General features: G+C 39.8%; 3 protein-coding genes across 6 annotated transcripts; 2 read left to right on the top strand and 1 right to left on the bottom strand.

Moving 5' to 3' along the window:
* The first annotated feature begins 1,088 nt into the window (after positions 1-1,088).
* On the top strand, positions 1,089-11,402 carry LOC135499519 (uncharacterized). The gene is made up of 20 exons (XM_064790325.1): positions 1,089-1,114; positions 1,691-1,748; positions 2,055-2,123; positions 2,447-2,578; positions 2,861-2,945; positions 3,516-3,611; positions 3,786-3,878; positions 4,222-4,283; positions 4,480-4,570; positions 4,786-4,872; positions 5,019-5,146; positions 5,698-5,836; positions 6,149-6,289; positions 6,513-7,843; positions 8,073-8,203; positions 8,395-8,632; positions 9,001-9,216; positions 9,750-9,891; positions 10,502-10,682; positions 10,923-11,402. The coding sequence occupies exons 2-20, from the start codon at positions 1,702-1,704 to the stop codon at positions 11,021-11,023; spliced, it is 3,510 nt and encodes a 1,169-aa protein (XP_064646395.1). The 5' UTR covers positions 1,089-1,114; positions 1,691-1,701; the 3' UTR covers positions 11,024-11,402.
* Positions 11,403-12,128: 726 nt separating this feature from the next.
* On the bottom strand, positions 12,129-14,064 carry LOC135483657 (macrophage migration inhibitory factor homolog). The gene is made up of 3 exons (XM_064764653.1): positions 13,850-14,064; positions 13,339-13,505; positions 12,129-12,921 (listed from the first exon to the last, which is right to left on the bottom strand). Exons 1-3 carry the CDS (start codon positions 13,955-13,957, stop codon positions 12,834-12,836), a joined length of 363 nt encoding a protein of 120 aa, XP_064620723.1. The 5' UTR covers positions 13,958-14,064; the 3' UTR covers positions 12,129-12,833.
* Positions 14,065-14,369: 305 nt separating this feature from the next.
* On the top strand, positions 14,370-26,410 carry LOC135482606 (phosphatidylserine decarboxylase proenzyme, mitochondrial-like). 4 transcript variants are annotated; one of them, XM_064762789.1, is made up of 7 exons: positions 14,370-14,459; positions 15,914-16,052; positions 19,779-19,942; positions 22,890-23,126; positions 23,375-23,702; positions 24,164-24,324; positions 24,704-26,410. In XM_064762789.1, exons 2-7 carry the CDS (start codon positions 15,971-15,973, stop codon positions 24,938-24,940), a joined length of 1,209 nt encoding a protein of 402 aa, XP_064618859.1. In that variant the 5' UTR covers positions 14,370-14,459; positions 15,914-15,970; the 3' UTR covers positions 24,941-26,410. The 4 variants fall into 4 exon arrangements, with proteins under 4 accessions (XP_064618859.1, XP_064618860.1, XP_064618861.1 ...); XM_064762790.1 differs by having other exon boundaries at positions 14,389-14,477; XM_064762791.1 differs by lacking the exon at positions 14,370-14,459 and adding an exon at positions 14,636-14,657.
* Positions 26,411-26,700: the final 290 nt, after the last annotated feature.

Genomic DNA, 26,700 nt, shown 5'->3' with positions numbered 1-26,700 from the left:
AGGCCAAAATGGCTCGAAAATGGGTGCCCTAACACTTTTGAAATTCAATGCCTCTTTATGTATGCTCTGTTGGTACAGTGGAACCTCCCTTAGCGAACACCCTCTTTCTCAAGGACAATAGTTTTGGTCCCTAATGTGTTGTTTCTATTCAATTTGACCTCTCTTATCAGGACCCCTCTCCATTACTTGTCAGTCCCGAGAGTGTCTTTAATGGAGAGATTCTACGGTATTAAAATCAGTTGCCAGCATTACTTCTACCATTTTTGTTGAGAGGCAGATTTTTTTCTCTGAAATGGAAGAACAGATAAATCACGACAACACACAAAAATCATGCAACAGAAACTGACTAGCCTTTAGCTATGGACACTGCGAGTTCTTACCTAATCGTTTTTATCACGAAGTAGAGCACAACTAAAACAGTAATTCCAATAAGCACGTACATAGTCCTTTCAAGCATTCCCTTATTTTTCCCAATAATATTATTGTACCACGTCCCCGAATTTTTTGGTTTACACTCCCCAGTTACATTGTCTTTACCGTCTGTACAATTCTGGCTGGAATGTGTGTTATTGTTATTGCTAGAGCTAGGTAAGGCTGTGGTATGACCAGTCTTTACATCACTTGTTGCGGCATCCGGCTTGCCCCCGGTCCCTGCTACTCCGGCTCCAGCTTGATTTTTTTTAGGGTCATTCTCATTGTTATCAACCGAATTTACCGGGGCCACTGCAGCTATTATGAGCAGGGCAGCTATAATTGTCCAGAAAACGGTAACTGACACTTTATTCATCATGGAATCACAACTTTGATGACAAAATGTGTTAGAAACTGCACAAAAACATTTCAACACGTCTCTATCATCATTCACTTCCGCATTCGTGACGTAGCAGGTGCGCTAAAGGATCACGGGAAACTTTATCTTTGGATGGCGATATCTCCATAACTAAGAAATACTAGAGAATGATACTATACAAATACATATCTTATTTAATGGTTTTGATGTTAATATTAGTTTGAAGTTGATTAAGTTAACATTTTTTACAAATTCACGATGTACCGCGAACTTTATCATGTGACTTTGGTGTAAAATGGCGGCAGATTTGATTGACAAATTTTGGTAAAATTCTTGAAAATTCCTCCTGTTTTTGACGAAAAACCGTATTTATGTGGAATGTATTTACGCGTATATGATGCAAAAAGATTATGTATTGGATACTGCATTAAATAGATCATGTGTGCTAATGTATCTGGGATTTCTTCTCCAAATGAATTGAAAAAACTAAAAATCTGCATCAGATGACAGATTCAGAAGACAGAATCATGATGATCTGTCTCAAGAAGTGTCTAATCTTTAGTGTTGTACAGAGTCAGAAAATCAATAGAACGTCTGAACCGGAGAGCGATATACACTTGACAAGGATGCATCATTGTTTAGAATAGGAAATGCTTCTTGGGTATTGGATTGGGGGCAACATACTCACTTCAGTTCAGTATAACACCCCCCCCCCCCCCCCAGGGCCAGGCCAGCTACAGAGTACAGTCATCTGACAACCTAGGCTGTCTCCAATTTGCTAATTTAGATATAGCCTGTCGTATCCAGTACTTGTTATGAATGCCTGTTTCTCATCTGTACTGTAAATTTATGGCTCAACCACTATTAGTGTTATTCATTCCATATCAATTATTACTTCAGCTTGCAATCAAATGGATGCTATTGGAGTGGAGGATGCACTCTACCTAACAAGATATGGGTGAGAATACATTATTGTTACAAAAAATGTATTATATTCCCAAGCTGAATATCTTAAGATATTCGTAATTTCCTTAAATATGGAGGCTTTAATTGCACAATAAAAAGGATACATGTAGGTGATTGAGCTGTCTATGGTGCTTTGGTGCTTTGGTATTAAAACTTACTGCTAGACCTACTTTCAAAAGTAAATGGAGAATAAAGAAGGAACCCATTGTCCTCATAATGTTGATGCATATGGAAGAGAACGCTGTTTTAAAAACTCTCAAAACACAGCTTGAGATTTCACAATTTTCTTCTTTCATAGCAAAGCACTTGGATTTAAAGGGAATGTCAACATTCACGGGACTGTGATAGCTGTCAGTGAAATTTTCAGGTAACTTAGAGTAGACATGGAGGTTTTTTTGAGAAAGATAGCACAGAAATAACAGAACATTTGTACTCGAAACTAAAAGCTTCTGAAGATATGTCTTTCATTTTCTTAGACTTGTATAACCTCTTATCTTGAAAAAGTGCAGTTATTAAAAGCTCTTCATTCAGGTCAAAAGGTACTTATTTTTTTGTTATTCTAGGTTGATAAGTCTTTTCAAATCTTGATTGGCTTAACAATAAGTAACCCATCACCACAACATGCGACACTTTAATATGAAATATTCATTGTGTTTTTTTAAAGTAATACAGTATTTCGTTTTATTGCAGAGTAAAAGATGACCTTGTGACACTGATCAAGTTGAAGGGACATAGCAATGCCAGTGTATCTGTTATGGTTCTTTACAGAAAGAGGCCTGTTGGAGAAGGGGATGGTCAGCATGGAACAGTTAACTCATCTTGGTATGCATTGGTTTCTGATTTCATTTGCATCTTGATGGCCTGGATATTCCTCAATATATTTCTATGAAGCTGACAGTATCCTAGATCTGAATACTAAACCATTTCATTGCAAACCCAAAGAATCCTATTGAAACTCATGTAATGCGATGTCAAAGTAAAAACCCATAGAGTAACAGTAGAAAATTTTAAAGTGACTTTTGCTCAGAAAGGCCTGAAGTGGATTAAGTGGCTTTACATCTGAACTCTTATACATGTACACTTTAAATTTGTACTAACTTCCAGGCAACTGCTCCAAAAGTGGAAAGAGAAACTTGAAATTAACCATGAAGCTGTCATCTCGAAATTGAAACTGACAGTCTTATTTAAGGTAGGTGACACAACATTGATAGTTAGAAAGTATGAACTTAGAAGGTGTACAGTACAGGTATTTTAGCTTTGAATTTTGTTCTGTGTGCAAAAGACAGGATAGCATGAAATACGCTTAAAATGAAACTTGACATTCTATAGGGATGGGTCGGTGCAGTGCCATAGATATTGCAGTCTGTTTGTGAGTTCAGTTGTTCTATCAAATTACCAAAGCACCAGTGTACATTGATGCTATAATAATAATAATAATGATAATAATAATAATAATAATAATAATTTATTCAGTTTAAAGTGCTACAATAATGGTAAAACATTTTCTAAGCACTGTACATGGTTACACTTAGTTAAAAACAATGACATGATACAAAATGACAATAATATTAATACATAAATTAAAAACTGGATTAAAATTAGCAAAAGAGATTGGTAAAAAGGTGAGTTTTAAGTTGTTTTTGGAAGGATTGAGTGCCCGTGAGTTCACGCATGCTGGTGAGGAGGGAGTTCCACAGTCTTGCAGCCAAGACACCCAGACTGCGGTCGCTGTTCCGTGTCATCATTTGTTTCACTTCAGGGTACAGATAAGGAGGAGACAACCTTCCGCACTGACGCAGCATCTTCTTGTTTGATGAAGGAAAATGAAGAAACGTACAACAACTTCACATTGGAAGTAAGCTTCTTTACAAATATTTGTTCAAATTTGTAAATTTTTTGAATTTTAAAAGTTTGTTATTATTTAAATCTAAGGTCCGACAATGAGTAATTATCAATGACCATAATATTGCCATACATTTTTACTGCTAGAAAAAATGAACCCAACATAGAATTCCCATTGCAACTTCAGGACTGGTTTTACAAATACCTTCGAAAAATTATCTCAACCAAAGACGTCACACTATCAGATATAGCAGAGCCAATACGTCTCAAGCTCTTTAAAGTAAGTTATATATGACTGGTGATGACAGAACTTTTCAACGAGGGTAGTGTATTGTGGGCCTTGGTTAGATTCCCAGTTGGACTTAGATTCCCAGTTGGACCCATGTGATATGGAAGAAACTGCACCAAATGTTGATGAGTAATATGTCTAATGCTTTTGCATTTGCAAAGAATTTTCTCCTGAATTTTGACAGTTACTGAGCATTGTAGAAAATATATTGGTGTTCAAATCGAACATTTTGATTTTAAAATGTGGACTACATAGAATGTAATCCACCTGAAAGATGTTTTGCTTTTAATTGTGCAAAAGTTTGTATTTCTGTCATATCTAAAATCTTTTTCAGGGGAGAGTCACTAGTTGTGAAGATGCTGTCCATGGTGTTTATGAGTTGGATCAAACAAGGAGGTATGAAGCTACATCACTTGATGAAGATTCATCACTGCCAGTTGTATCAATCAGGTGAAATTCCCAGAAGAAAACGAAAGTCTCTGGTTTCTTGTATGTATGATGTACCAAATGGCCAAAAAGTATAGATGATCCAACTGGTCAATCTTAATAGGATGACCAGATATCTAAAACTGACTCTTTTTTTATATTACAGATTGTTCCTTACGAGAATACCTACTGAAACATGCTTTGAAAAGATCAAGCCCGGCGCAAGAATTTCAGTTTCTGTCCACCATGATCCCCAGGTGAGTTTTATCATCCACGGTACCTTTACATTGCCAAATCTTACTGCTGTGAGTTGAAAAAGTACCCTTAATAAAGTAGGTTTGCTAACCATAGATGACTGAGGTGACAGAAACCCACCAACTCTTCTGGACACCTATTGTGAGAAATCAGTTACTAGAAGTACAGTTCAACTGTACTGGTATTGTTTTCAAATACTCAGTCATATTTTCTTCAGGTTTTCAGTGAGGATGAAGTCATCTTTGGTTGTATCCACAGCAGTGTTCAGCTCCTTGAACACCCAGACCAGCCATCAGAATCCATGGTATGTTTGAATCATCAACTTGCTTTAGTATGACCCTGCAGATATAATGATCACTTACAATAGTTCTACCTGGGCAGCAACACTTTTAAATAAAAATGATTACGTAAAAGTTCTGTAGTCAGTTAATTTCTTAGTTCTTTTTTCAGCCATTTCGATTTTCAACCAGTAGTGTTGCATCCTTACTTTCGAGCCATACAATCTGCAATAGACTGCTGTATGAGGTCTGCAAACTTGAAAAGTCGATTGTCCAGAGGTTCAATCTGTCAAAGAATAGGTATGGTATAACACTGTAGCTCTTAGCAGATGAAAAGATCAAGCCAGCTCATCTATTATTGTACTTCATCAATTAGGGTCTAACTGTTCCTGCTGTTATTACCATTTGTCATCTTCTGACAGGGACCCACGGCCTCAGAGGTCATAAGCATCAATGTTAACTCGGATCGGCAATGATATCGATGGCATTACCCCACTGCCCAGCCCAGCTACCTTAGAGACAAAAGCAGTTGATGTGCATTTCTACATCAAAGTCTTGTTATAGAATAAATTTTTTGCAGTGGTATTGATTTTATTCATATTTCTGTGCATTTCACATCCTAGTCATGTTATAGAATACATTTTTTGCAGTGGTATCGATTTTATTCATATTTCTGTACATTTCTACATCCTAGTCATGTTATAGAATACATTTTTTGCAGTGGTATCGATTTTATTCATATTTCTGTGCATTTCTACATCCTAGTCATGTTATAGAATACATTTTTTGCAGTGGTATCGATTTTATTCATATTTCTGCACTTCGGGTGATATCATATTTGTTATTTTCAGACATCGAGCCGGAGTCATACTTCATACAGTTCTTACCCAGCCGCTGCTGTCCTCACTGGAGATAATACCCCCAAAGACAGGAAACAGGAATATAAATGAAGTTGAGGAGTTCCTGAAAGACAGTTGTTTTGAGAATCAGGTGGGTACAGCACACATCAGCGTGTTTCACAATCCCAACATTGCTGGGAAGGGTTGGAAGGGGCATAAAGTGATTAGTAGGATGTTGGGATTGACTTCTCTATATCACAGTACAACAAATCAATTCATGTTTGTGTGAATAATGTAATTATCACAGAAACAAACACCACTAAGGCCCCTATACTGTGCATATTAAGTCAGCTGAAGTCTTTCAATTTGACCCTTTGCTCCTGCTATAGTTCCAACCCCCCCCCCCCCCCCCCCCCCATTAACAATTGGTATAGGCACCGTAAATTTTTTGTGTTCGTTTCAGGACTGTGGTCTCCCTTGCACTTTCCCAACTATAGCTGACCTTCTCTCCATCCCGATGAGACACAGAGACGACGCCCCCTCGGATCACAAACAAGGGTGGTCGGCCAAATGTTTCAAATCTTCCGATTTCAATCCACCCCAGGTAAATATTGTGTGAAGAATAGATCAGTTATGTAATTTGAAAATGAAGTTCGGCCAAACACTAGAAAATCAAGGTAATTCAACTTCATGGTGATAATAACATAATTCTGTTCTTGATTTTGGTGCAGTCACGACATGACATCACAGTGTATGGAGTCATCGGTCACATATCTAAAGAGGCTCTGATATTTCTTGTATTTTCAAATCTTTTTGTAACTTTACAGGCTCTGCTGGGGGTCCTACATACGAACAAAACAAACGGCCACGTTGAATTGCAAGACAGCTACGGACATATTAGTGTTGTTATTTCTGACGACCGGAAAGACAAAAGTCATCATTTGTGTTCGGATATACAGAGGACAGCCTCCAAGTGCTTCTGTGCAAATGAGCGAATATCTCGGTGTTCTTATGCTCAGACATGGCTCTTGGATCATGTTGTCAGGATAGACAATTATGAAGTTGTTGTCGAGACGTTTTCATGCCAAGATGGTTCCTCTGATTCAAACTTAACAAAATGTTACGTTCAGGTTTCTGCAAAAGATGTACTGATTTGTGATAAAGTTTCGATGAAATCTAAGTCTGAGGTGCCGGGTTCTGAGGTCAGTGGAGTGCACAAGACACAAAGAAAGCATGAGAAATCTGTGAAGCTAGAAAAACCAGGTGCTCTGGATTCATATCGAACTGGTGCTAAAGACAAAACTGCTATAAGACATATAGCTTGTGCAGAATCTGAGTGCGGATACTCAAATCCGCAATCTTTACCAAGTGCTAAAATGAAATCACTTCAAAGTAAAGTGAACTCTAGTTGTGCTAAATTAGAATTCCATGGTGCTAAATCTGTATCAGGTTGTGATAAAGTGTCTACTAGTGGTTTTTGTGAAAGGAAAGAATCAAGTGATGTTAGAATGACCCTTATCGGCACAGGAACAGAACTTGGTGGTGCTAAATGTAGTAGAAAAATAACAGAAATTCAGCCTAGTATTGCACCACAAATTTTGTCTCAGTCTTCAGATTGTGAATTTCTTGTCATTTGTACAAAAGAAGGCCTGCAAATGAAACAATTCACCAGAACGACCGGTGAACTTTTTTTCAACATCACTGGGTTTAAGCTCAGAGAAAAAAGAGGTGCTTCTGTGGGACAAACAGATGCTAATGGAAATAGTGTACAGACTGTAAAAGCTTCACAATTAAAAGAAGAAAGTGAAAATAAAGACTGTGCATCACAGGGCCATTTAGTACCTTCAGAAAACTGTGATGAAAACTTTACATTCGAACGAATTGCCTTGACCATTAGTGGTGCACAAGTTAGGCTGTTTGAGGTCCTGCATTGCAACTGTGTGTACAAGTTGACTGTGAATCCCGCATTGATGCAGAGAGTCTTCATTTCAAATGTGCCAGCAGGATTGAGAGGGAAAAGTCTGACAAAAACGTTCACCCTGAATGAGAACTGTCAAGTTGAGAGATTGCAAGACTTTGTTGTGTCGTCTGCTTTGTTTGAAAGTATCAACAAAGTAGAGCCAGACGTCCTCACTGTTGCTGAATTACTGAGAAGCAGGCAAGTGGGCGGGAAACAAATATCAATAGTCTAATTGTTCATTCAAAATCTTGATCATAATCATTTATTCAGAAATCATAACGCTAACTGCATGATAGGTTCTTTAGCATTCTCATTCATGTGCATCCATAAACAGAATCAAAATCCGGAAGTTTTGTCCCAAAGGAGTATACATAACAACAGAGAATACATTGTAGTGATTTTAACAGATTTTTGATTAACTTTCCAGGTCTGCATTCCATTCTAATCAAGGATCAAGTCAAGCATTGGTTTCAGTCAAGGGTATCGTCAACTCAAAGACTCTGAAAACATTGGATAGGAGAGCAACAAATCTTCCAAAGAAATGTATTAATTCACTAGGTATGTTTTACTATTAGATGTTAAGCAAATTCTGCAATTAGGATTGCATTCATTCTGACACCCTCTCATTATTTACTAATGAAAACTGTCCTCAAAGAGATAGGTTGAATCCCGATATATTTGTGTTGTGAATACTCGGCTTGTCATCAGTTCATCGCATTGAATACTTACTATTATTGCCTTCATTTCAGGTCTATCACCCTCTGGTGGCCAGATCACTCTCACCCTGTCCGACCCCGAGACCTCTGATGAGATATACCTTGGGCTACCATGTGGATCACACCCCTATGCATTAGGAGTACTGCCAGGAGCTACGATCATTGCCAGTCAAGTTGGGAGAAGGAGATTGAACGGTCTGAATTGCCTTCAGTTTGTAGCAGTTTCTAGCATAAAAGTTCTGAAACGCACTGCAGAGCTTGTTACAACCAGGTCAGTCATCTATTGTTATAATTGCTAGTTGCTTTCAACTTTATTTGCTATCATCAATCCTTATTCCAAAATTGAACAACACTGGTCTTATGATTAAGGGCATTTACCTCCTGGTCATATGCCATAAGCCCGGTCCCTATTTGGCATTTTGGCCAGACATAGTGTTACCCAGTGCATATGAATGCTCCCTCATTGTCTGGTTAAGTGGTCTTCGCGATGCTACATGTACATTTGGGCTGCAAAGAGTGTATTGCACACAGTTAGGGCATTTGCCCTTGCAATAAAATGATGACAACCTTTCCTTCTGTCTGGAGTCATTGCAGTGCCCTAGCTACGCTTGTCTCTATGTGTGTTCAACTTCTTTGCAGTAAGAAGACCATTAGTCCACCACAGATGTCTCTATTCCAAGTCTGGAATGTTGATGAGATTGAGGAGATCCAGTTCCAATGTGTGGTCTTTGTGAGCGTTGTTCTGAAACTTACACTGGACCCTGTGTGCATGCATTGTGCAAGTCACTTTCATAATGGAAATTGTACAGGACGTGGCTGTACCTCCAATGCTGGGATCATCAAACCAGAGGCAATGTAAGTAAGGTAGAATGGGGTATTTGTAGCCCCGGTTTATTTGTTGCTCCTGCATTGTTTGATGCATGGGGATATCAATCAATATCATAGGCATGGGCTACAATTGAACCGGGGCTACAATTACCCCATTCTACTCTATTGCATTGCCTATATGGCATTGCCTGCATAGTTGATATTGAGATGCCAGGTTTGAGTTGAATTGGAAGGCTGAGCACCAAGTTCGAAGGCCTTCCTGTCAAAGGGTTCAAAATCTTGCCAGGCTGTTGTTGGGGTTGGTCAAGATGTAGGTTTTATAGGTATGATAATAGAAAAACAACTACCTGCTACTTCTGATGTTGTTTGCAGCTAGGACCGTTGGCTCTTTCCTTTCTTATCTTGTATTCAGTACGTTTCTATAAAAGTTTGAAATATTGGCTTTCAAAAGGGTCTTTGAGAGCGTCATTCAAAGTCTTTGAGAACGTTGTTCAAAGACTCCATCTACTGGTACTTATGTCAATGGTCTTCATGGAATATTCAAAATTGTTTCTTTCCAGAATCATTGGAGACGATGGCACATGTAAAGGACTTGTCTTCTGTAGAGGCGGTTCTGTTCAAGGACTTCTTGGCATGTCTGGTGAAGCTTGGCTAGAGTTGGAGGAGTATCTACTGAATAAGGGTGGCTTTTACTATGACAAGGTATGGCGATGTCTCCCTGCCAGTGTTTATGAAATCTCACAACAAAGCATTTTCTGAAAATATCAAACCGATTAGGCAGATTCACTCCGGTGTGAGAACAGAACATATTGAAGTGGGTGTCTTTTTCAGACGTGGCAAACTTCTCTAAATTTTTATTAATGATTGGCTTAGTGTACTCGCCCTCATCACGCTTCCCCCGACAGTTACGTTCCAGCTTGTTCAGCTTGGTGGACAGAGCCTTCACGAGAGTTCACCACCCTCTACCTCGCTCAAAATCAAAGTACGGGGATCGCAGTTTCTCCGTGGCTGCCCCTTATCTCTGGAATCGACTCCACAAAGCAATTACATCTGCTGAGACCCTCACCCAATTCAAATCCCTTCTTAAAACACACTTGTTTAATCTTCACTTCAAAAAATAGAGGAGGTAGCGCTTTGAGCAGGGTGACCTGGAAAGGCGCTTTACAAATTCTATATTTATTTATTATTATCATTATCTACTCTCAGCTGTCGTACCTTTCTCTCGCAAAATTAGTCAGTTCGTCCTCTGTTTGAGCACCGAGAGTTACTTCAACATGTTTACTTCATGAGCTTATTTATATCTTTTCGGAAGGCAAACCCAACCAATGAAGTGATTCCTGTCCATCAGATGTTGCAGGAATCGTGCATCAATGGCAATCTCTGCTGTTTCGTGGACATGTGTCTGAAGCCTGCTGTGGGATTGATGCGTCAGAATACATGCAAGGCTCCGACACAGATCACATGCAAGGGTCTGACACAGATCACATCCAAAGGTGCTTAGTGTTTTACATATAAATGTATTGTCTCCAGTAAGTTGTTTATTGTGTGCGACTTTTATGTGTTGGGCTTGCTATTTGAAATTGGAAAAAAATGGAAAGGGCTTAAATTTTTCGAAACCAGCATTGTTGACCCCCGCCCTTTAGGCACCTCAGAGCTCTGCTTGATATGAAATCTTGTCTAGTTTGAAATACCAATATGATTGTTCCCTCCTCGCTGTTTACTTTTCTTTGCAGATGTACCTATGAAAAGGATATCCTGTCGTCAAACAAGATTCGAAACGCACCAGTTGCCCATGCTGAAACTGGACTGTCTGTCCATTAGACCAGAAAAGTAAACGAGGTATTGCCAGATATTATACGAAAACACATGATGGATTATAGAGAAAATATGTGAATGGACTACTGGAATCCGTTTCTATGTCAATAGCAGAGTCGTGCTGTATATAAGTGTCCGTTTCTCAAACCTGTGCTATGATCAAGTTACAGAATTGACATACTCTGGACTGAGACGATTCATTCTCTCTTTACCACTGGAAAAGAGGATCCGCATTATAATGGCATTTATATTTATGCTTGCTTCAATGTTTTGAATGTAACTGGGTAGGGTAGCATCATCCTGAGGATAAATGTGTTACATGAAATTTGTGCCTTGAACTTAAGTTCTTTGTGGCCCATCTTGAGTACCAAGAAGGAATTTGATCGAGTGGTGCTTTGTCCCCAGTCCAGCTTGTCTGCCTGACTGGTATTTCTCGATTGTGAACATCAAAGGACCGTGGTTATGACAACAGTTTGTCTCGGGTTCCTTGTAGTCAGCCCGACTGATGTTCTGGAAGATAATCCTGATGTGACCACCTATGGACCATCATTGTGACAGTGAGAGTTACTGCCAGACCAGTTTGTCTCGGGTTCACATTGTCACCCTGACTGATGTTCTGGAGGATATCCCTGATGTGACCATCTATGAACTGTAGTTGCGACAAGGACAGTTACTGCCAGACCAGTTTGTCTCGGGTTCACGTTGTCACCCTGACTGACGTTCTGGAGGATATCCCTGATGTGACCATCTGTGAACTGTAGTTGTGACAATGACAGTTACTGCCAGATCAGTTTGTCTCGGGTTCACGTTGTCACCCTGACTGACGTTCTGGAGGATATCCCTGATGTGACCATCTGTGAACTGTAGTTGTGACAATGACAGTAACTGCCAGACCAGTTTGTCTCTGGTCCACGTTGTAACCCTGACTGATGTTCTGGAGGATATCCTTGATGTGACCATCTGTGAATTGTAGTTGTGACAATGAGTTACTGCAAGACCAGTTTGTCTCTGGTCCACATTGTCAGTTTGTCTCTGGTCCACGTTGTCACCCTGACTGATGTCCCGGAGAACTGAGGACGCCGAAGAAATGGCCGCCAGTGATAATTCAAATATAAACAAACAAATTGTTTTTCATTTTGAATGAATTTATTACTATTTAATCCTTTGGGTGCCTTAAAGACGTATGGCGTACGTCCACTTTTTGGTAATTGGTGCGCCTTATAGACTTATGGCGTACGTCCACTTTTTGGTAATTGGTGCGCCTTATAGACGTATGGCGTACGTCCACTTTTTGGTAATTGATGCGCCATATAGATGTTTGACGTACGTCCACATTTCATGCATGTAGTGTGCCAAGGTTTATCGTTATTCCCATTGATTTGGACATTCCACGTACGTCCGCATGGTACATGGGTAATTCTAAAATACAGTTACGGTAAAACTTCTCAGATGGCAGCACTTGGATGACTTTTTGCGTGGATGACGGAAACTCTGTATTTCTTAGTCTGTCACATGATCTCAGGCACCAAATTCAAAAAGTGAAAAATGAATTCTGAATTCTTGAAAAAGAACAAATGAAAATTCAATTGAATTGAAGAAAATGAGTCTATATGTGCATAAAACAGCGTCAAGATTGATAAAGCATTCACATGTACCGGGTAATTTAAAGCATTCTAAACATTATCATGTTCATAATCAGTGGAGCACCAAGAGATCAATTGTATGGCGGAATGGCAGATTCTTTTACAGGTATAAATGTACTTCTACTACTATTCTGTAACCAAGGCAACTATGTCACCAAAAGTGTGAGAGCTTGTATGGTCTCTAATCTACTTCTTCGAGTCCAAGAATTTCCTGAAGCTCTTGTGGTTGTAACCGACATTTTCATACGTAAAATCATTGAAGAAAATGTAGTATCTGTAAAAGAGAAAAGCAAATTGTTGGACTGATCAAAGATATAGGCACTGGCAGTGCCAATGGCTTGCCTGCTTACCATCACGCACCGCCACATATAATATCACACTGATGCTGATTATATCTTATGATGATTTTCGACAGTGTTACGCTCGGAGGCAGTTCTGGAGATGGCTTGTGAATTTCAGACAGGCCTATGGTACACCCTGTTCTAGTGCATTAACTATTGCAGTTAAATGGTTATTCAATTATAATCCTGTTTGGAGAAATCACTTGTTTATTATACAGTAGAATCACTTCATTGAGGACACCCTTGAGGCGGACAAATGCTGATTTTAATTAAGAGCAAATTCTCATTGTGAATAAAAGTTGCTAAAAGAGCGCTGTCCATGCGAGCATGGTTCCAACGACATATCTCACCCATCATCAGGAATTCCAAGGGCTTCACAAAAAAAGGGACCAAGAAGTTCAGTTATCTCATGGGGAGTCTTTGCAAAGCCAATGCTTTGCAGCTGGACAATGGCAAAGGGTGTATTGACACCATTCCGAGTCATACTTGCATCGCACTGGAGACGCACCACACACACCTGAAATTGAGAATAATGAGAATTAGATGCCTGTATGATAAAGTTTGAGTACTGTATGGCAAAAGTAATCATTTTGATAACCGGGGACATGACGGGGGGCTTGGAAGATTCGCCTCCATCACCAAATATCTGCACCTGGGACCCTGGCTCGGGCTTGCCCTACTGTGCCAACGACAGCAAGCCATCCTACTTTAACAAAGTCAGTGTTGGGGATCTATCGGGGGGGGGGGGGGGGGGGGGTTGACCTCATCCTCATGTACATGCTACATGTATATGCTACAGATGATGGGGTTTTTTTGTGAGCCACCCTGCATTTCAAGATTTTTCCAAAAAAATAAACTTACTTTCGGATCTTTAGAAAGGGCTGCTGCCATTTTTTCGGTCGCTTTCTTCAAGAAATCATTAGTTACTTTGTCCTTGCTGACATTGGTAGAAATATCAAGGAATGGCATTACTAAAGTTTTGAGTAAACAGTGAAAATATCAAAGGAAAATAAATGATCGTTTCCGCCTTGGACTGTGTGTGTACGGGTGCGTAAAAAAGCAGGAACGGACCGAAACGGACCAAACCGGGCCGGATCGGGCCGGAACTGTGTGTACGGTGTTGCATTGGTGAAATTTAAATTTTATGAACTACTGGTACTCGAACTTTATGATAAATGTTATTGGATAACTGGGTATTAAATGGTAGCCTACGAAAGATAATTTGAAATGATATATTTATAACACAGCCATGAATATAAGTGATTTGAAGACGACAGATTATCAAAATGTGTATTATTTAGAAAAGAAAATAATAGCCTACTTTTCGGGCACCATAGAAATTTTGATTTGGCCTTGACCTTTTGTTACACATGAGTTCTACATTTTGTAAAGTGTACATACTTTTACATACAAGATACACGCATAGTTGTCTTATGCAACAAAGGTTCCTGAACTATCTTGACTTTTTTTGGTAAGATCCAACACTATAGTGAGTAGTGTAAGATCAACAGTTGAGTTATATAGTTCTTACAGATCCATGCACTTGATTGGGAACAACGTTTACGAAGACGTCCCGTCAGCCCTCGGGTCACGTTCTTCTTCTAAACTACTCTACTTCATTAATGAAGGTTGTGGCAGTTGGACTGTTTGCCCATGCACGGAGGGAAGGGTAAACGTGTTTTAAAAGTCGATGCAATGTCCAATTAACAATTAACGTGTGGTAAAGAGTTCGTAAAGACGTCAGTGGTGCTGGGGACATCATCGACGCTTCTTCTCGTAAACTATTCGCTCGTTAGTGTGCGTCTTGTGGCCAGCAGCTTGGTTTTGAACTGGTCCACATTTCCGCATTGCTCCGGATCGAATTGGAGTGCATTCCATTCTTAATGGTTCTTGGGTAAAATGAATGTTTTACGTAATCTTTGCTACTTCCTATTGTTTGAAATGCCGAGTTGTGATGTTGTTTGTGGTGTCATCTGGATGGTGTGAGACGGCTTGTTGTGATGTCGACGGCTCCTGTTTTGATCTTATATAGCATTGATAGGCGATGTTCTTGTCTCCTTTGTTCGAGTGATGGCCATCCTAGTTCTTGCAGCATCGATCCTACACTAGACAGGTTTCTGTATCGGTTTGTTACAGTACAGTATTAATGTAAAAATGCATGGTGACGTGACGATGGGTAACACTAGGTTATGTAAACGTTGTTACCAATCAAGTGCATGGAACTATAGTGGTACCAGTGCTTAGTGGTGTAAAACTGACATAGCCATGTGGCTGTCGTCAAGGGTAGGGGCAGGCATGGCGAGCGAGCAGCAGCATGGAATGGATGGTCCATATATAGACCGTCGTGACTCTTGGTCACCACTCCCTCTGTCGCATCACTGTCCATCATCCCACTGTTCCATATAGAGTCGATAATGGACCGTACTATCAACCTGCTAAGATGATTCACCGGGACCCGAGGCATACCAGGGCCAAGAGGGTGGCCGGCGTGGATCGAGCATCTGCCAATACGTCCTAGTACAATTGGGAACTTCGGTCCAGGATGGCGGCTGATGGTTTGCACACAACTTGCCAATCGGCTAACAGAGCCAGCAATAAAATGACGTTGCACACCTGATTATGCATGATTTAAATCATTTGCTGGCTCTGTTAGCCGATTGGTCAGTTATGCGCCAACCGTACCATCGGCATATCTGGGACCGAACTTCTTTAACGGTCATATAGTGAAGAAGTTGTGACGGTAGTAGGCCCTACCGGTATAGCATTAGCACTAGCAGGCAGGTCCATACTCAATCATATGACATTAGGCGACCCAGGTGAATCTTCGGGAGAACAAAAAGAGGCTTGTGTGTGTGTAATAATGATGATGTCTGGTTCCGTTTATTCGGATGATGCCAAAATCATTCACATCATTTCCATTTTCAGTCACCACCAGCCGTACGCAGTCGCTGATCAACATTTGTCAGGTTGAGATTCTAGGTCATGATGCTTGGAAGAGTTCTTGGCCGTACCTTCAGAGATGGAGTGAAGACAGTTCTAAGAGACTCAAAATCTTCACCTAGTGGTATGTAATAATAATATATACACAACTGCATTAAGTTCAATTCATGTCATCTTGCAGATAAGTCGGAGACAAATAACTCAGTTGGATTTTGAGGGACCGCTCTGCTGTAATGTAACTATCGATAGTTCCCGAGCTCTCTGCTGAGGTGTGAAGCGCGATGCATAGTGTCAAAAAAACAAAAAGCTGCTGGCAAATTGAATAGTCCTTCGAATGCCATGCACCTGGTATACTTTTTTCATTCTGAACGTCAACAATTTTTGAAGATCAATCAAATGACAACTGGAGGATATTTGGTTGGGGCCTACATAGTTCATATAGCGATTAAAGAGGTGACAGCTGTTTCTAATTGTTGATGACTAAAGTTGTGTTTCGAGTCAGCCAAAAATGTACAACTATTTTGTTTTCAGCCAAAAATAAATGATATTGATGATATTGTCATGTGTATCAAGAGCCCACAATGAAGTGGGTGTTTTATTAATGGCAACTTTAGCATAGAGCGGTCTGCAAGATCAGAAAAATATCAAAAATCGATTGACGTCTAACTTTTATTTTGAAACGAAGATAAGTCCTGGCACGTACCGAGAAGAGGTCTGTTTGTCCATCAATCTCTTAATCTTAGGCCAGATCAATAGTTCAAAGATTAGCAATATCAGTCAAGTTGTCCTATCATTCAAAATAGGATTTTCTGCAAGATAACCTACTTGTTCAGTATAAAAGCTGACAATATGGCGGTGAGAACTTCAGTTGACTTTCTTTGGGCTGACGGGTGGGTCTGTACTCTTTTTACTCACAGTTGTTGAAACCAAAATGTTGTTTCTTTAAATTTCTGGAGAGAAAGAATTGCCCTGTCTTTAAAAGCTTCTTAGCCAGAGAATCATGTATGGACTGAAAAGTCTCTATAGCCTGTTGACGTTACTGTACACTGAGTTAACTTTGTTATATGGAATAATATTCTATCGCACTTTGTAACTAAAAACTCACAACAATGTATCAATTCTCATTCTGCAAAACAGCCCTAATCTGAGCCAAAAAATCTTTAAGAAGAGGCCAATTGTCTGAATTGAATTTGTTACATGGTATAATTTTCTGTCTCACTTACTATCTCAAAACTCTCAACAATGTAACACTTCTCATCCTGCAAAAAAAGCCAGACGGTAGGTGCCATAAACAATCTTCAAGTAGTGGCCTACTGTCAGAAAAGACCAAAAACAATTCAGTTCATTTCTAACAACGCCTTGAAAAGCCTAAACCCTATTACAAACCAGACATGCCGGACTACATGGAACTAAAAAGGGTTAAAAAATTTGGCAAGTCAAGTTGATTCATAGTTCATTGAGATCATGTCCCAGGTTCAGTTGATAAGATGTTGATTTGGGCCTTTGATTCTTGTTCTGACAGATTTATCAAGCTGGGTCAAGTCAAATATTTTAAGAGCTACTTGTCTCTTCTAAATAAATACCAACCACCTTTGATGTTTTTGGCCAATTGATATGGAATGTCAATCATTACGTCATGATCTCAATCTTGGTATAAAAGCGAGGAATATGGATGCCACTGATCATTCTAAACTAGATCGGCTGCCAAGCCAGACCGTACATTGCCTACTTAAAATGTACTTGGGTTCTGCTCAGACAAGTTTGGTGAGTTGACAGGTGAATGCCAGACCATTACCAAATATGGGTTGTTGCCCCAACTTGACCCTAATTTTTGTTTCAGAAATGTCACATTGAATTTTGAAATACCTAACTGAGATGTAACTGCTCGAAAATATCGAAGAAGTTAATTAATAGTGATAGTTTATGTTCGGTAGAAAACTGGTTAATGTAAACTTAAGCGCAACATTTTAGAAATCAAATCATTTGATATTGGGATTGACCAATTTCACGTTTCCAGCAGCTTATTCCACCCTCCAAAGGAGTAAAATATTGCCAACATTAGCTATATGACAGGTTGAGTATATGACAGGTTGAGGCTTGCCTGCAACGCCCTTACTGACAGCGGTACCCCAGAGTGCCTCTGCAAATACTTAATAGTTATGATATGACTGTTGTTGTTTTGTGTAGTGCTTAAGCACGCCACATCCAGGCTAAAATTCAGGCTCGGAAATTACTAATTATTTTTTTAGCCAGATCCACCTTTGTCCGGAGTGTTGATTTTTTGTAAGAGACAAACAATCTTTATCGCTTTCAAGATTTATTGTCCGTGACCTCTTTCGATAACCTGGTCATCTCGTAACAGGACATCAGATGACTGTGTCACTATTGCACATGATTGATAATAATTTGTGATAACCCACTTATACCACTTACGCCGAGTATAAAAGCTGCCAATGGAGGTCAAGCGTCATTCTTTTACTTCGTGGCTGCCAAGCCAGACTGTACATCATTTCCCCTTAAACTTTGCACAAGTGTTATCAAACTTAATGCTTTTAGCTTGACATATACAAATGTAGAACTGAGATAACCTGGGTGTGGGTGGGTCGTTCCCAATGTCATGTGTAGAGCTTCCTTGTACCAAAAATTGTGTGACGAGGGGTGTTTTCTGAGTCGACAAACCATAGCCTGTGTAAGGCAAATGGACCCCTGTCTTTCAGATTCAAGCCTCGCAGTAAGCCCCTATTTTCAACACTCCGTTACACAGATAACAAAATCGAGTCACATTTCCCCAAACTCAAGTTGCGCGAGGTACATAAATTTAGTACAATAGAGGGTGGCGATAAAAATATGCCAGCAAAAGGGGGGGGGGATTTGATGATTATATCATAAGATCATCAGTGAATTTTACAGCATTGATGTTCACATTTGACCCTATGCAAAACAATCACGAAATTCAATGGGTTAACAGTAATTTCCTCTATTGCACCTGTTTCAATTCTGCATGGGTCGAAGGGTTAAATTCATGATAAGTCAATAATTTAGGATCGAGATTTGCTTCTCATTGAAATGAGATCATAGATTGTCAGTCATATTTGATCTTGGCATCTGATAGGCTGGAGCAGTGATCACATGACTCACTCGGTCGCTGATACTATTGGGGTATAAAAGGCACAGCATGGGAGATAAGGAACATTCATATCATAGTTGGCTGACAGGCCAGACCGTACGGAATTTGGCCAGAGAGTGAAATTGTTTGTTGAAGCAAGTGTGAAGCTTCTAAAAACAACTAAATAAAATAATATAACTGTATCTAAGGCAATTATATTTATGCAGTTGGCTCTTGTATTTTTAATTTGAAGGTCTTTCTACAGCTGACAATTGAAATCATTATCAGCCTGTTGTACATGAACCTCATAATGTGATCGAAGGGCGATAGCAAAAAAATTAGATGTGGAGGATCATGAAGTTTGCAGTACTTGTACTACCTTATAAAAAAGGTATCTGGCTCAGTCCCTGGGCACAGGCTTGTGTTTGTGGGTTCAATTCCCAGTCTTGGCACCCCTTTGTCGAGGGCTCATGTGTATTGCTGCTGCTGTATGGGCAAAACAGATCTGCTGAGGAGACCTGAATATACAGTAATGACCACTGTTACAAAGCGCTTCCAAGTTCCATGCAAGGCTCAGGTCGCCAAGGAAAAGTGCTGTAGAAGTCGCCGTTTTGCTCATTGTTTTAACTTCGCACAGTTTACTTTACAGCTCAAACAGTCCTGCCGCTCAAGAAGGCTCAAAGGGCACTCCATATCATGGAAGAATTCAATCATCCAACTGTTGTCACTTTTGACTTCTTTCAGTTTCCTTCGTGACGCGCACAGCCCAGCAGCCCAGGAAGCGCTCCATCTTGTCGAGTCGTTCTGTTCTCATCACGGTTGGCTGCGGCGTCGGTTATGTTACCTATCGTCAGGTTCTGAAGCCATCAGATGATGAAATTGTGGCAAAGACTCAAGATAGTAATCAGGTATATGCATGCATTTTATCGTTACTTAAAAGTGTTTTGAAACAGTAACCCACCCTTAAAGCAAATTTTGTACAAGCAATACAATGAGAAGTAATCAAGGTAACTAAGGTGCAGTTTACCATTAAATGTCATGCGCATTCAGAACTGGATACAAAATTTGGAAATGTTGTTTGAGTTTCGCAACTTAGTCCTTGAAGCAGTACAGTGGAACCTCACTTAGCGAACACCTCTCTATTAAGGACAACCTCTCTATTAAGGACACTAGTTTTGGTCCCAAATTGGTAGTTTCCTTTCAATTGGACTTCTCTAATCAGGACACCTCTCTATTAGGGACAGCACTTGTCAGTCCTGAGGGTGTCCTTAATAGAGTGATTCTACTGTATTTGATTTTGAGTGGGAACTTCAAATTGAGAAAACTCCAGCTTGAGTTAAATGTTTGAACAGGACTCCATGTCATGTCACAAAAGCCCTTCCTGTTTGGTTGAAATGATGGCCAAACTCAGTGCCGCTGATCACCGTGTTGTTCGATTGAGCAGAATCTGGGTCATTTCAATCATGATTACAATAGGATCACATGATGAACAGTCAAAGTGCATAATATTTTTGGTACATGTTATATTTGCCAATGTGGAACAGAACAATATTGTATGTTATCTTGGACTATTACCCCAACACTCGCCAATATCAAGATAAGTCAGTTTATATCTGGAGAGTCGTTTAAAATCGTGACATAGGATTTAGTCAGTTACATTTCTGTTCAATTCTGTGCCGAGGTTGGGATCTGAAACTACCTTTCCCCCCTCTTTAAGGGACATTTTGGATTAACCTTGTCGATAAGAGATTCCAGGTGTCAGTCACATCAAAGGCTGGGCGTGTTTGATCAGCGTACGGACTATAAAAGGATAAACATGGCAAGCGGGGACCATTCTTTCGATCTTGAGCTGTCAGGTCAGACTGTAGTTGGTATTGAACCAGATTTTGTAAAACCCGTCTTCTTGAATGCAAAGCGCTGTACCGGTGTTGTCGTGACCAGATCAAAACGCAAATCAAAAACCAGAAGAATCAGAAACCTAATGCGCTCGTCTCTTTGGAGAAAAACAGCCACCATGATTCCAGTACCAGGACTTTATTTCCAAGATGTTAAACCAATATCAAAGTACTCGGGTAGATCTGTTGCATCAAGGCACGACAGAGCCTTCCAACAGATTTTGGCCGCGTTCCTGTTCTTGATCAGAACAATGGGAAATTCTGCCTCAGAAACTCTCCGACTTTGTCGGTTCTTGTTCTCAGTTATGACACTGTACTTGCTGGCTTGTGGACGCACGTTATCTTTTAAAAAGAGACACGCTCATCATGCTCATCATCGAGTTTGCTCGCGGGTTCATCGCAGAAGTGAAAAAGGAAAATTAAACAAAAAGGTATCGTAAACATCTTTATGTAATCTGGTTCTCGAGAAATACATTGTATTTCAAAAGGGGAGGGCTGAGATAATTCCTCTGTTGTTACCTTAAACGGGGAAATATTCACTGTCAATATGATTTATATGTTGTAGTTCTATGAAATTGCATCTTTGGTGTATCTATAAGTAAGCGTATACGACAGCTCTGCTCTTTGACCATAATTTCAAATTAGATTTTCTTGTTTTGTAGCGATATTTCTTTACGGTCATCTGTTACTGTAAGAAAAGGCGCAGAAATATTTCTTGGTTTACCGTAGGCGTAGTTTTGAAAGATATTTCATTCATGAAAGAGTACAAAAGTATTTTGTCATCTTTACATTCTTGTTATCCACGTATGTCTGGACTTATCCAACCATTTAACTAAGTTACTTTTAGTAATGTTGTGTTTTGAAAGAAGAGGTTGATCAAAATTTTGTAACTTGGACTTAAGCAGTTTAAGGTTGAAGATTTAAAAACATCTACATGTAGGTGAGACCAAGGCTTACGTATAATTATCTAGCGAGGTAAAAAAGTAATGTCTACTACTTTGTAATTGGGAATCCTTCCACATTTTCATTAATAATATTCTGATTGAAGTCACTTGCTCTGTAAATTTATCTTTATTTCAGCTTCATTTTTAAGGAAAAAACTCCCAGTATTGTCATCCTTCCCTCTGGTCTGTGCTTTATGACGATTATTTTATTTGCCTGTTCAACGTTTCATAGTCTGCTGTCTGCAAAAAATGGTGCTATCTTGTATATTTGTGGACATTGACCTAATCATGCGTCATTCCTTCCTTTAGACTCATGATAACAATGCAGTACTGACTTAAACTGTTAACTGCCCACAGTTTTTTGGACACCTCGTAAGCAAACTGCTCATCTCACTGACTCATCTCTCCCCCACTGGGGGGAAATAAGTTGTGGATCCTTCCTGGGTATTACGCTAACAGTGAAATGATCAAAAACTCCATAGATATAATTGTTTGATTGCTAGATGAAATTATGTCAGAATGTCATAAAATCATTTAATGTGAGACAGGTCTATGGTGTGTTTGCCTCCTACACCATCATAAAAAATTGCATCATATTATTATGAATAACTACGTTGGAACCTCTCTATTAAGGACACCCACGAGGCTGACAAATCCTGTCCCTAATAGAGGAGTGTCCTACTTGCAGAGGTAAAATTGAATGGAAATGACCAAATTGGGACCAGAATAAGTGTCCTCAATAGAGAGGGTGTTTACCTTATGGTGGTGTCCACTGAGGAAGGTTCCACTGTATTGTCATTTCTGATTGCAGATAAATGGAATGTTTAAATTTGTGATATCCTCTTACAGCTATAGCTATGTTTGGGGATGCCAAGCTTATACAATTATGTAAATCAGAAACTGATCTTTTAATTATTTCCAGATTCTCACTAAGGAACACTTCCAAGTTTTTTAAACCAGGTGACGAAAAATTGAAGTAAAAAAAACGTCACGGTCGATTTCTTCTGTCATTTTAGGTGCAGCTTTACCGTAAAATGCCACTGAAAGCTGTTTCAAGATTATGGGGGAAATTCAATAGCCTTGACCTGCCAAACTGGCTACGTACGCCCGCCTACAGCCTCTACATATGGATGTTCAACTGCAACTTAGAAGAGGCTGCCATAGAAGATTTACGTCACTATCGAAATCTTGGAGAATTTTTCCGCAGACAGCTGAAACCTTATGTTCGAAACATAGATTCCACACATAGCATTGTAAGTCCTTTTTTTGGGAATTGTAATGCTATTTTTCTCTGTTGTGTCTTTTAAAAATCAGCTGAGTATCTGTACTTCTTTCATATAGAGAGCTTATTTTATAATAAGCAACAGCCATCAAAAATGTACAATTCCTGTGTTCACATGTAAAAGATGATAGGAATATATCTGAAAGGGTACACAATTTGAGTGTGCTGGTGTTGGTTTTAAAAATTAATTTTTAAAACGCTTATTTTCACTACATTTAGACTAGCCCAGCTGATGGTCGCGTGTTGCATTTTGGTCGAGTTCAAGACGGCCGTCTGGAACAAGTAAAAGGTGTGACATACTGTCTACAGGGTTTCCTTGGACCTCACACTTGGACGGACAGCACTGCAATCTATAATGAAAATCATAACATCGATTCAGCGGAAAATACTCAGATGCTAATCGACGAAAAAGTCTACGAATCGTCGCTGAAGATGCACAAAGAAGGCACCGATCTCTTCCATTGTATTATTTATTTGGCGCCCGGTGATTACCATCGTTTTCATTCGCCAACGGATTGGAATGTCCAGTATAGGCGCCATTTCTTAGGTGAGTCACCGATTTGTTTCAAGAGGTCCTCTGTGAACACGATAGGCTGGCTCAGTTATGCCAGACTTAAAGTGAATATCAGACACAGTTTCATTGGGTACTTTCCATTGCTCAAGTTATACCAAAAATGTTACTTAAATGACTTATACATGTAAAGGTGGGAGCAAATAGGCTTTCTGTCCCACCTTCTGATATAAGGGGAGGCCTAATCCCAATTCCCGATGGCAATTTTGGCCTAGTCTCTCCATGAATGTACCGGTACCAATTTTCCTTTACAATTTTTTCCGCTATCCCATTTCCAATTTCTATGATCAGTCTTAGGGCAATCTCGATGTCCCGTATAAGCCCATTCCCCCTCCTCATGAAGGAATTATTATGGCCCCTGTATCCAGTTGCTCTTACTGTAATATTGTATTTTGATGACCATTTATCACAAGTTCTTTCCTTTGTTTATATTTCAGGTGATCTCCTCAGTGTGAACCCTGGTGTGGCCAAATGGGTACAGGGTCTTTTCAACCTCAACGAGCGAGCTGTCTACTATGGAACATGGACACATGGGTTCTTTTCCATGGCGGCAGTTGGTGCCACCAACGTCGGATCAATCAAGTGCTACTTTGATGATGTAAGTTTGCATTTTCATTCCATTTCATTGAAGACCATGTGGCTTGGCTTAGTTAGTTGATGCTAAAATGTGAAAAGGTTACAATATAGTTGATGAAAGCTATTAGTTTGGCCAATGTGTCCAGAATCTCCCATGAAATTTCAATCGGTTTCCTGTTTCTTTGAATGGTGAAGTAGGAATTCACTGCTAGTACACCACTTGTCTTAAATGATGTCTTACATCATTTCAGACACCACAGTTTGAGAGAAAAGGTTGGATATTTGAACAGAAATATAAGACCATTATCCAGCAAGACCGAGGATCCTGGTGTCATCCATGAAAATATGAATCAAGGCAGTCAATTTCTCCTTTCAATATATTTCTTCAACTATCTTTTCAGGATTTAGAAACAAACAGTGGCGAGCCATTGAAAGAAAATCGACACTACGACAAAACATTTTGGGCAGACAACAGGAAGGGAATCGACTTCAGAAAGGGGGAGATGTTTGGTGAATTCAATCTTGGTTCAACTATTGTTTTAGTCTTCGAGGCGCCGAAATCTTTTGACTTTAAAATAAAAAATGGACAGAAAATTAAATTTGGTGAGCCAGTGGGTTGCCACAACAACAATGCCTGATGAAAATGCCCTTGCTGTCTTGACAAGGTTTTATAACTGCTGAGAATGTGGGTTCGATGCTGCCATAGTGCTACGCATAGTTTGGAGACTACGAGTCATGATGCCTGCTTATCTCAGAGACAGTAGAACTGTCTGTGACGTCTTCGGGGAAACCAGTGTAGTTTGCTTGTATACTGGTAAGATGAGGTCTTCCTGGGAACCGTGTCAGGAACCAGTTAGTGTTGGTGGCTGTTATCAGTTGTGTTGGCGGCATCAGGGTGGTACCAGTTAGTGTTGGTGGCATCAGTTAGTGTTGGTGGCACCAGTTAGTGTTGGTGGCATCAGGGTGGTACCAGTTAGTGTTGGTGGCATCAGGGTGGTACCAGTTAGTGTTGGTGGCATCAGTTAGTGTTGGTGGCATCAGTTAATGTTGGTGGCATCAGTTAGTGTTGGTGGCATCAGGGTGGCACCAGTTAGTGTTGGTGGCATCAGGGTGGTATCAGTTAGTGTTGGTGGCACCAGTTAGTGTTGGTGGCACTAGGGACATGACGACAACCCCAGGCCACCTGGCTGCGAACAAACAGTAGAAATATCAAATGGGTTAAGTGGAGGAAGAGTACCGGGACTGAGTTATTGTTAGTGGTTGTTGACAACTTATTGGTGCTGATGCAATTGCTGTTCTGTCCTTTTGTGCACATATTGGCATTTATGATTGAATGCTCCACAAATATGACCTTTTGTGATAATTTTGGCGGTTTAGTGAGAACAGTCATGAAATGATTGTTTTTTGTATTCACTGGTTTGTTTGAGAAATACATGTATATTTCATTGTGGTTGAATTTGATGGGACAGGTAGGCGATTAACTGGTTAGGAAATGAATATCCGGTTTTTGACTCGGCAGATCGACTCTGGGCGTGTCATAAACAGAAATATCAATGATATGTTTTGGAAAGAGTTGGTGTGTATAAGGCGTCAGCTGTTTGTATACTTGTACAATATGGCGTGATGTTCAATGGGAATTAAATTTCTTCAGATTTGATCAATTCCATCAGTCTGTAGTGTATGTGTGTTGGTGAAGTTGATCGATCGAAAAAATTTTCAGATGTGAGATTTTTTAGATTTTGTGTTAACCCATGCATTCCAGAAACTTTACCTCAGATCATGTGGCAATTGTGTGATGTTAGGATGTGTTTTATATGAAGGATGTGTGCTGAGGAAGGTTTGATATAGCTAACCTCAAGGAAGTTTTTGTACTGCATTCCCAGTGTGGCTTGCTCAACGGGTACATGGACAGTTGAAGGAAATATTAAGTGGAATTGTCTCCATTCTATAAAGAGGGTGTCCTCCTGGCTGCTGTTTCGACTGTTCCTGTATGTTTCATTCTGTCAATTGAAATGTGTAAATATTGTGAAGAAGTGTATTTATAAAAGGCTCTGCTGCAACCAAGAATACCGGGTATGTAAAAATAAACCTGACAATAATTTCTATAAGTGGCTTCGTCGTCTCTGTTCATGAAAGGCTAATAGCAAAGAAGTAAAATGACCGTTATCTGCTATGATAGTTTCCATTGGAATTTGTGACGGTTGGCATGGTTTCTGTCCCTCACTTTCTATTTTGGCTCCTTTCATTACGAGGTGGAATCCATTTTGTTTAAAAGCTGTTGAAATGTCTTTAAATTCCGTCTCTGTATTCAGAGCAATTGAACACAATCTGCGGCACCCTATATCTCCAGGGATGTTTACAGTCACAACTACACCTGACTGCACAACATAAGACAATC

This window comes from Lineus longissimus, chromosome 2 (assembly GCF_910592395.1).
Source record: "Lineus longissimus chromosome 2, tnLinLong1.2, whole genome shotgun sequence".
NCBI classification, from domain to species: domain Eukaryota; kingdom Metazoa; phylum Nemertea; class Pilidiophora; order Heteronemertea; family Lineidae; genus Lineus; species Lineus longissimus.
Note: the sequence above shows the minus strand (reverse complement) of the source record. Positions and strands in the feature narration are given on the sequence as shown.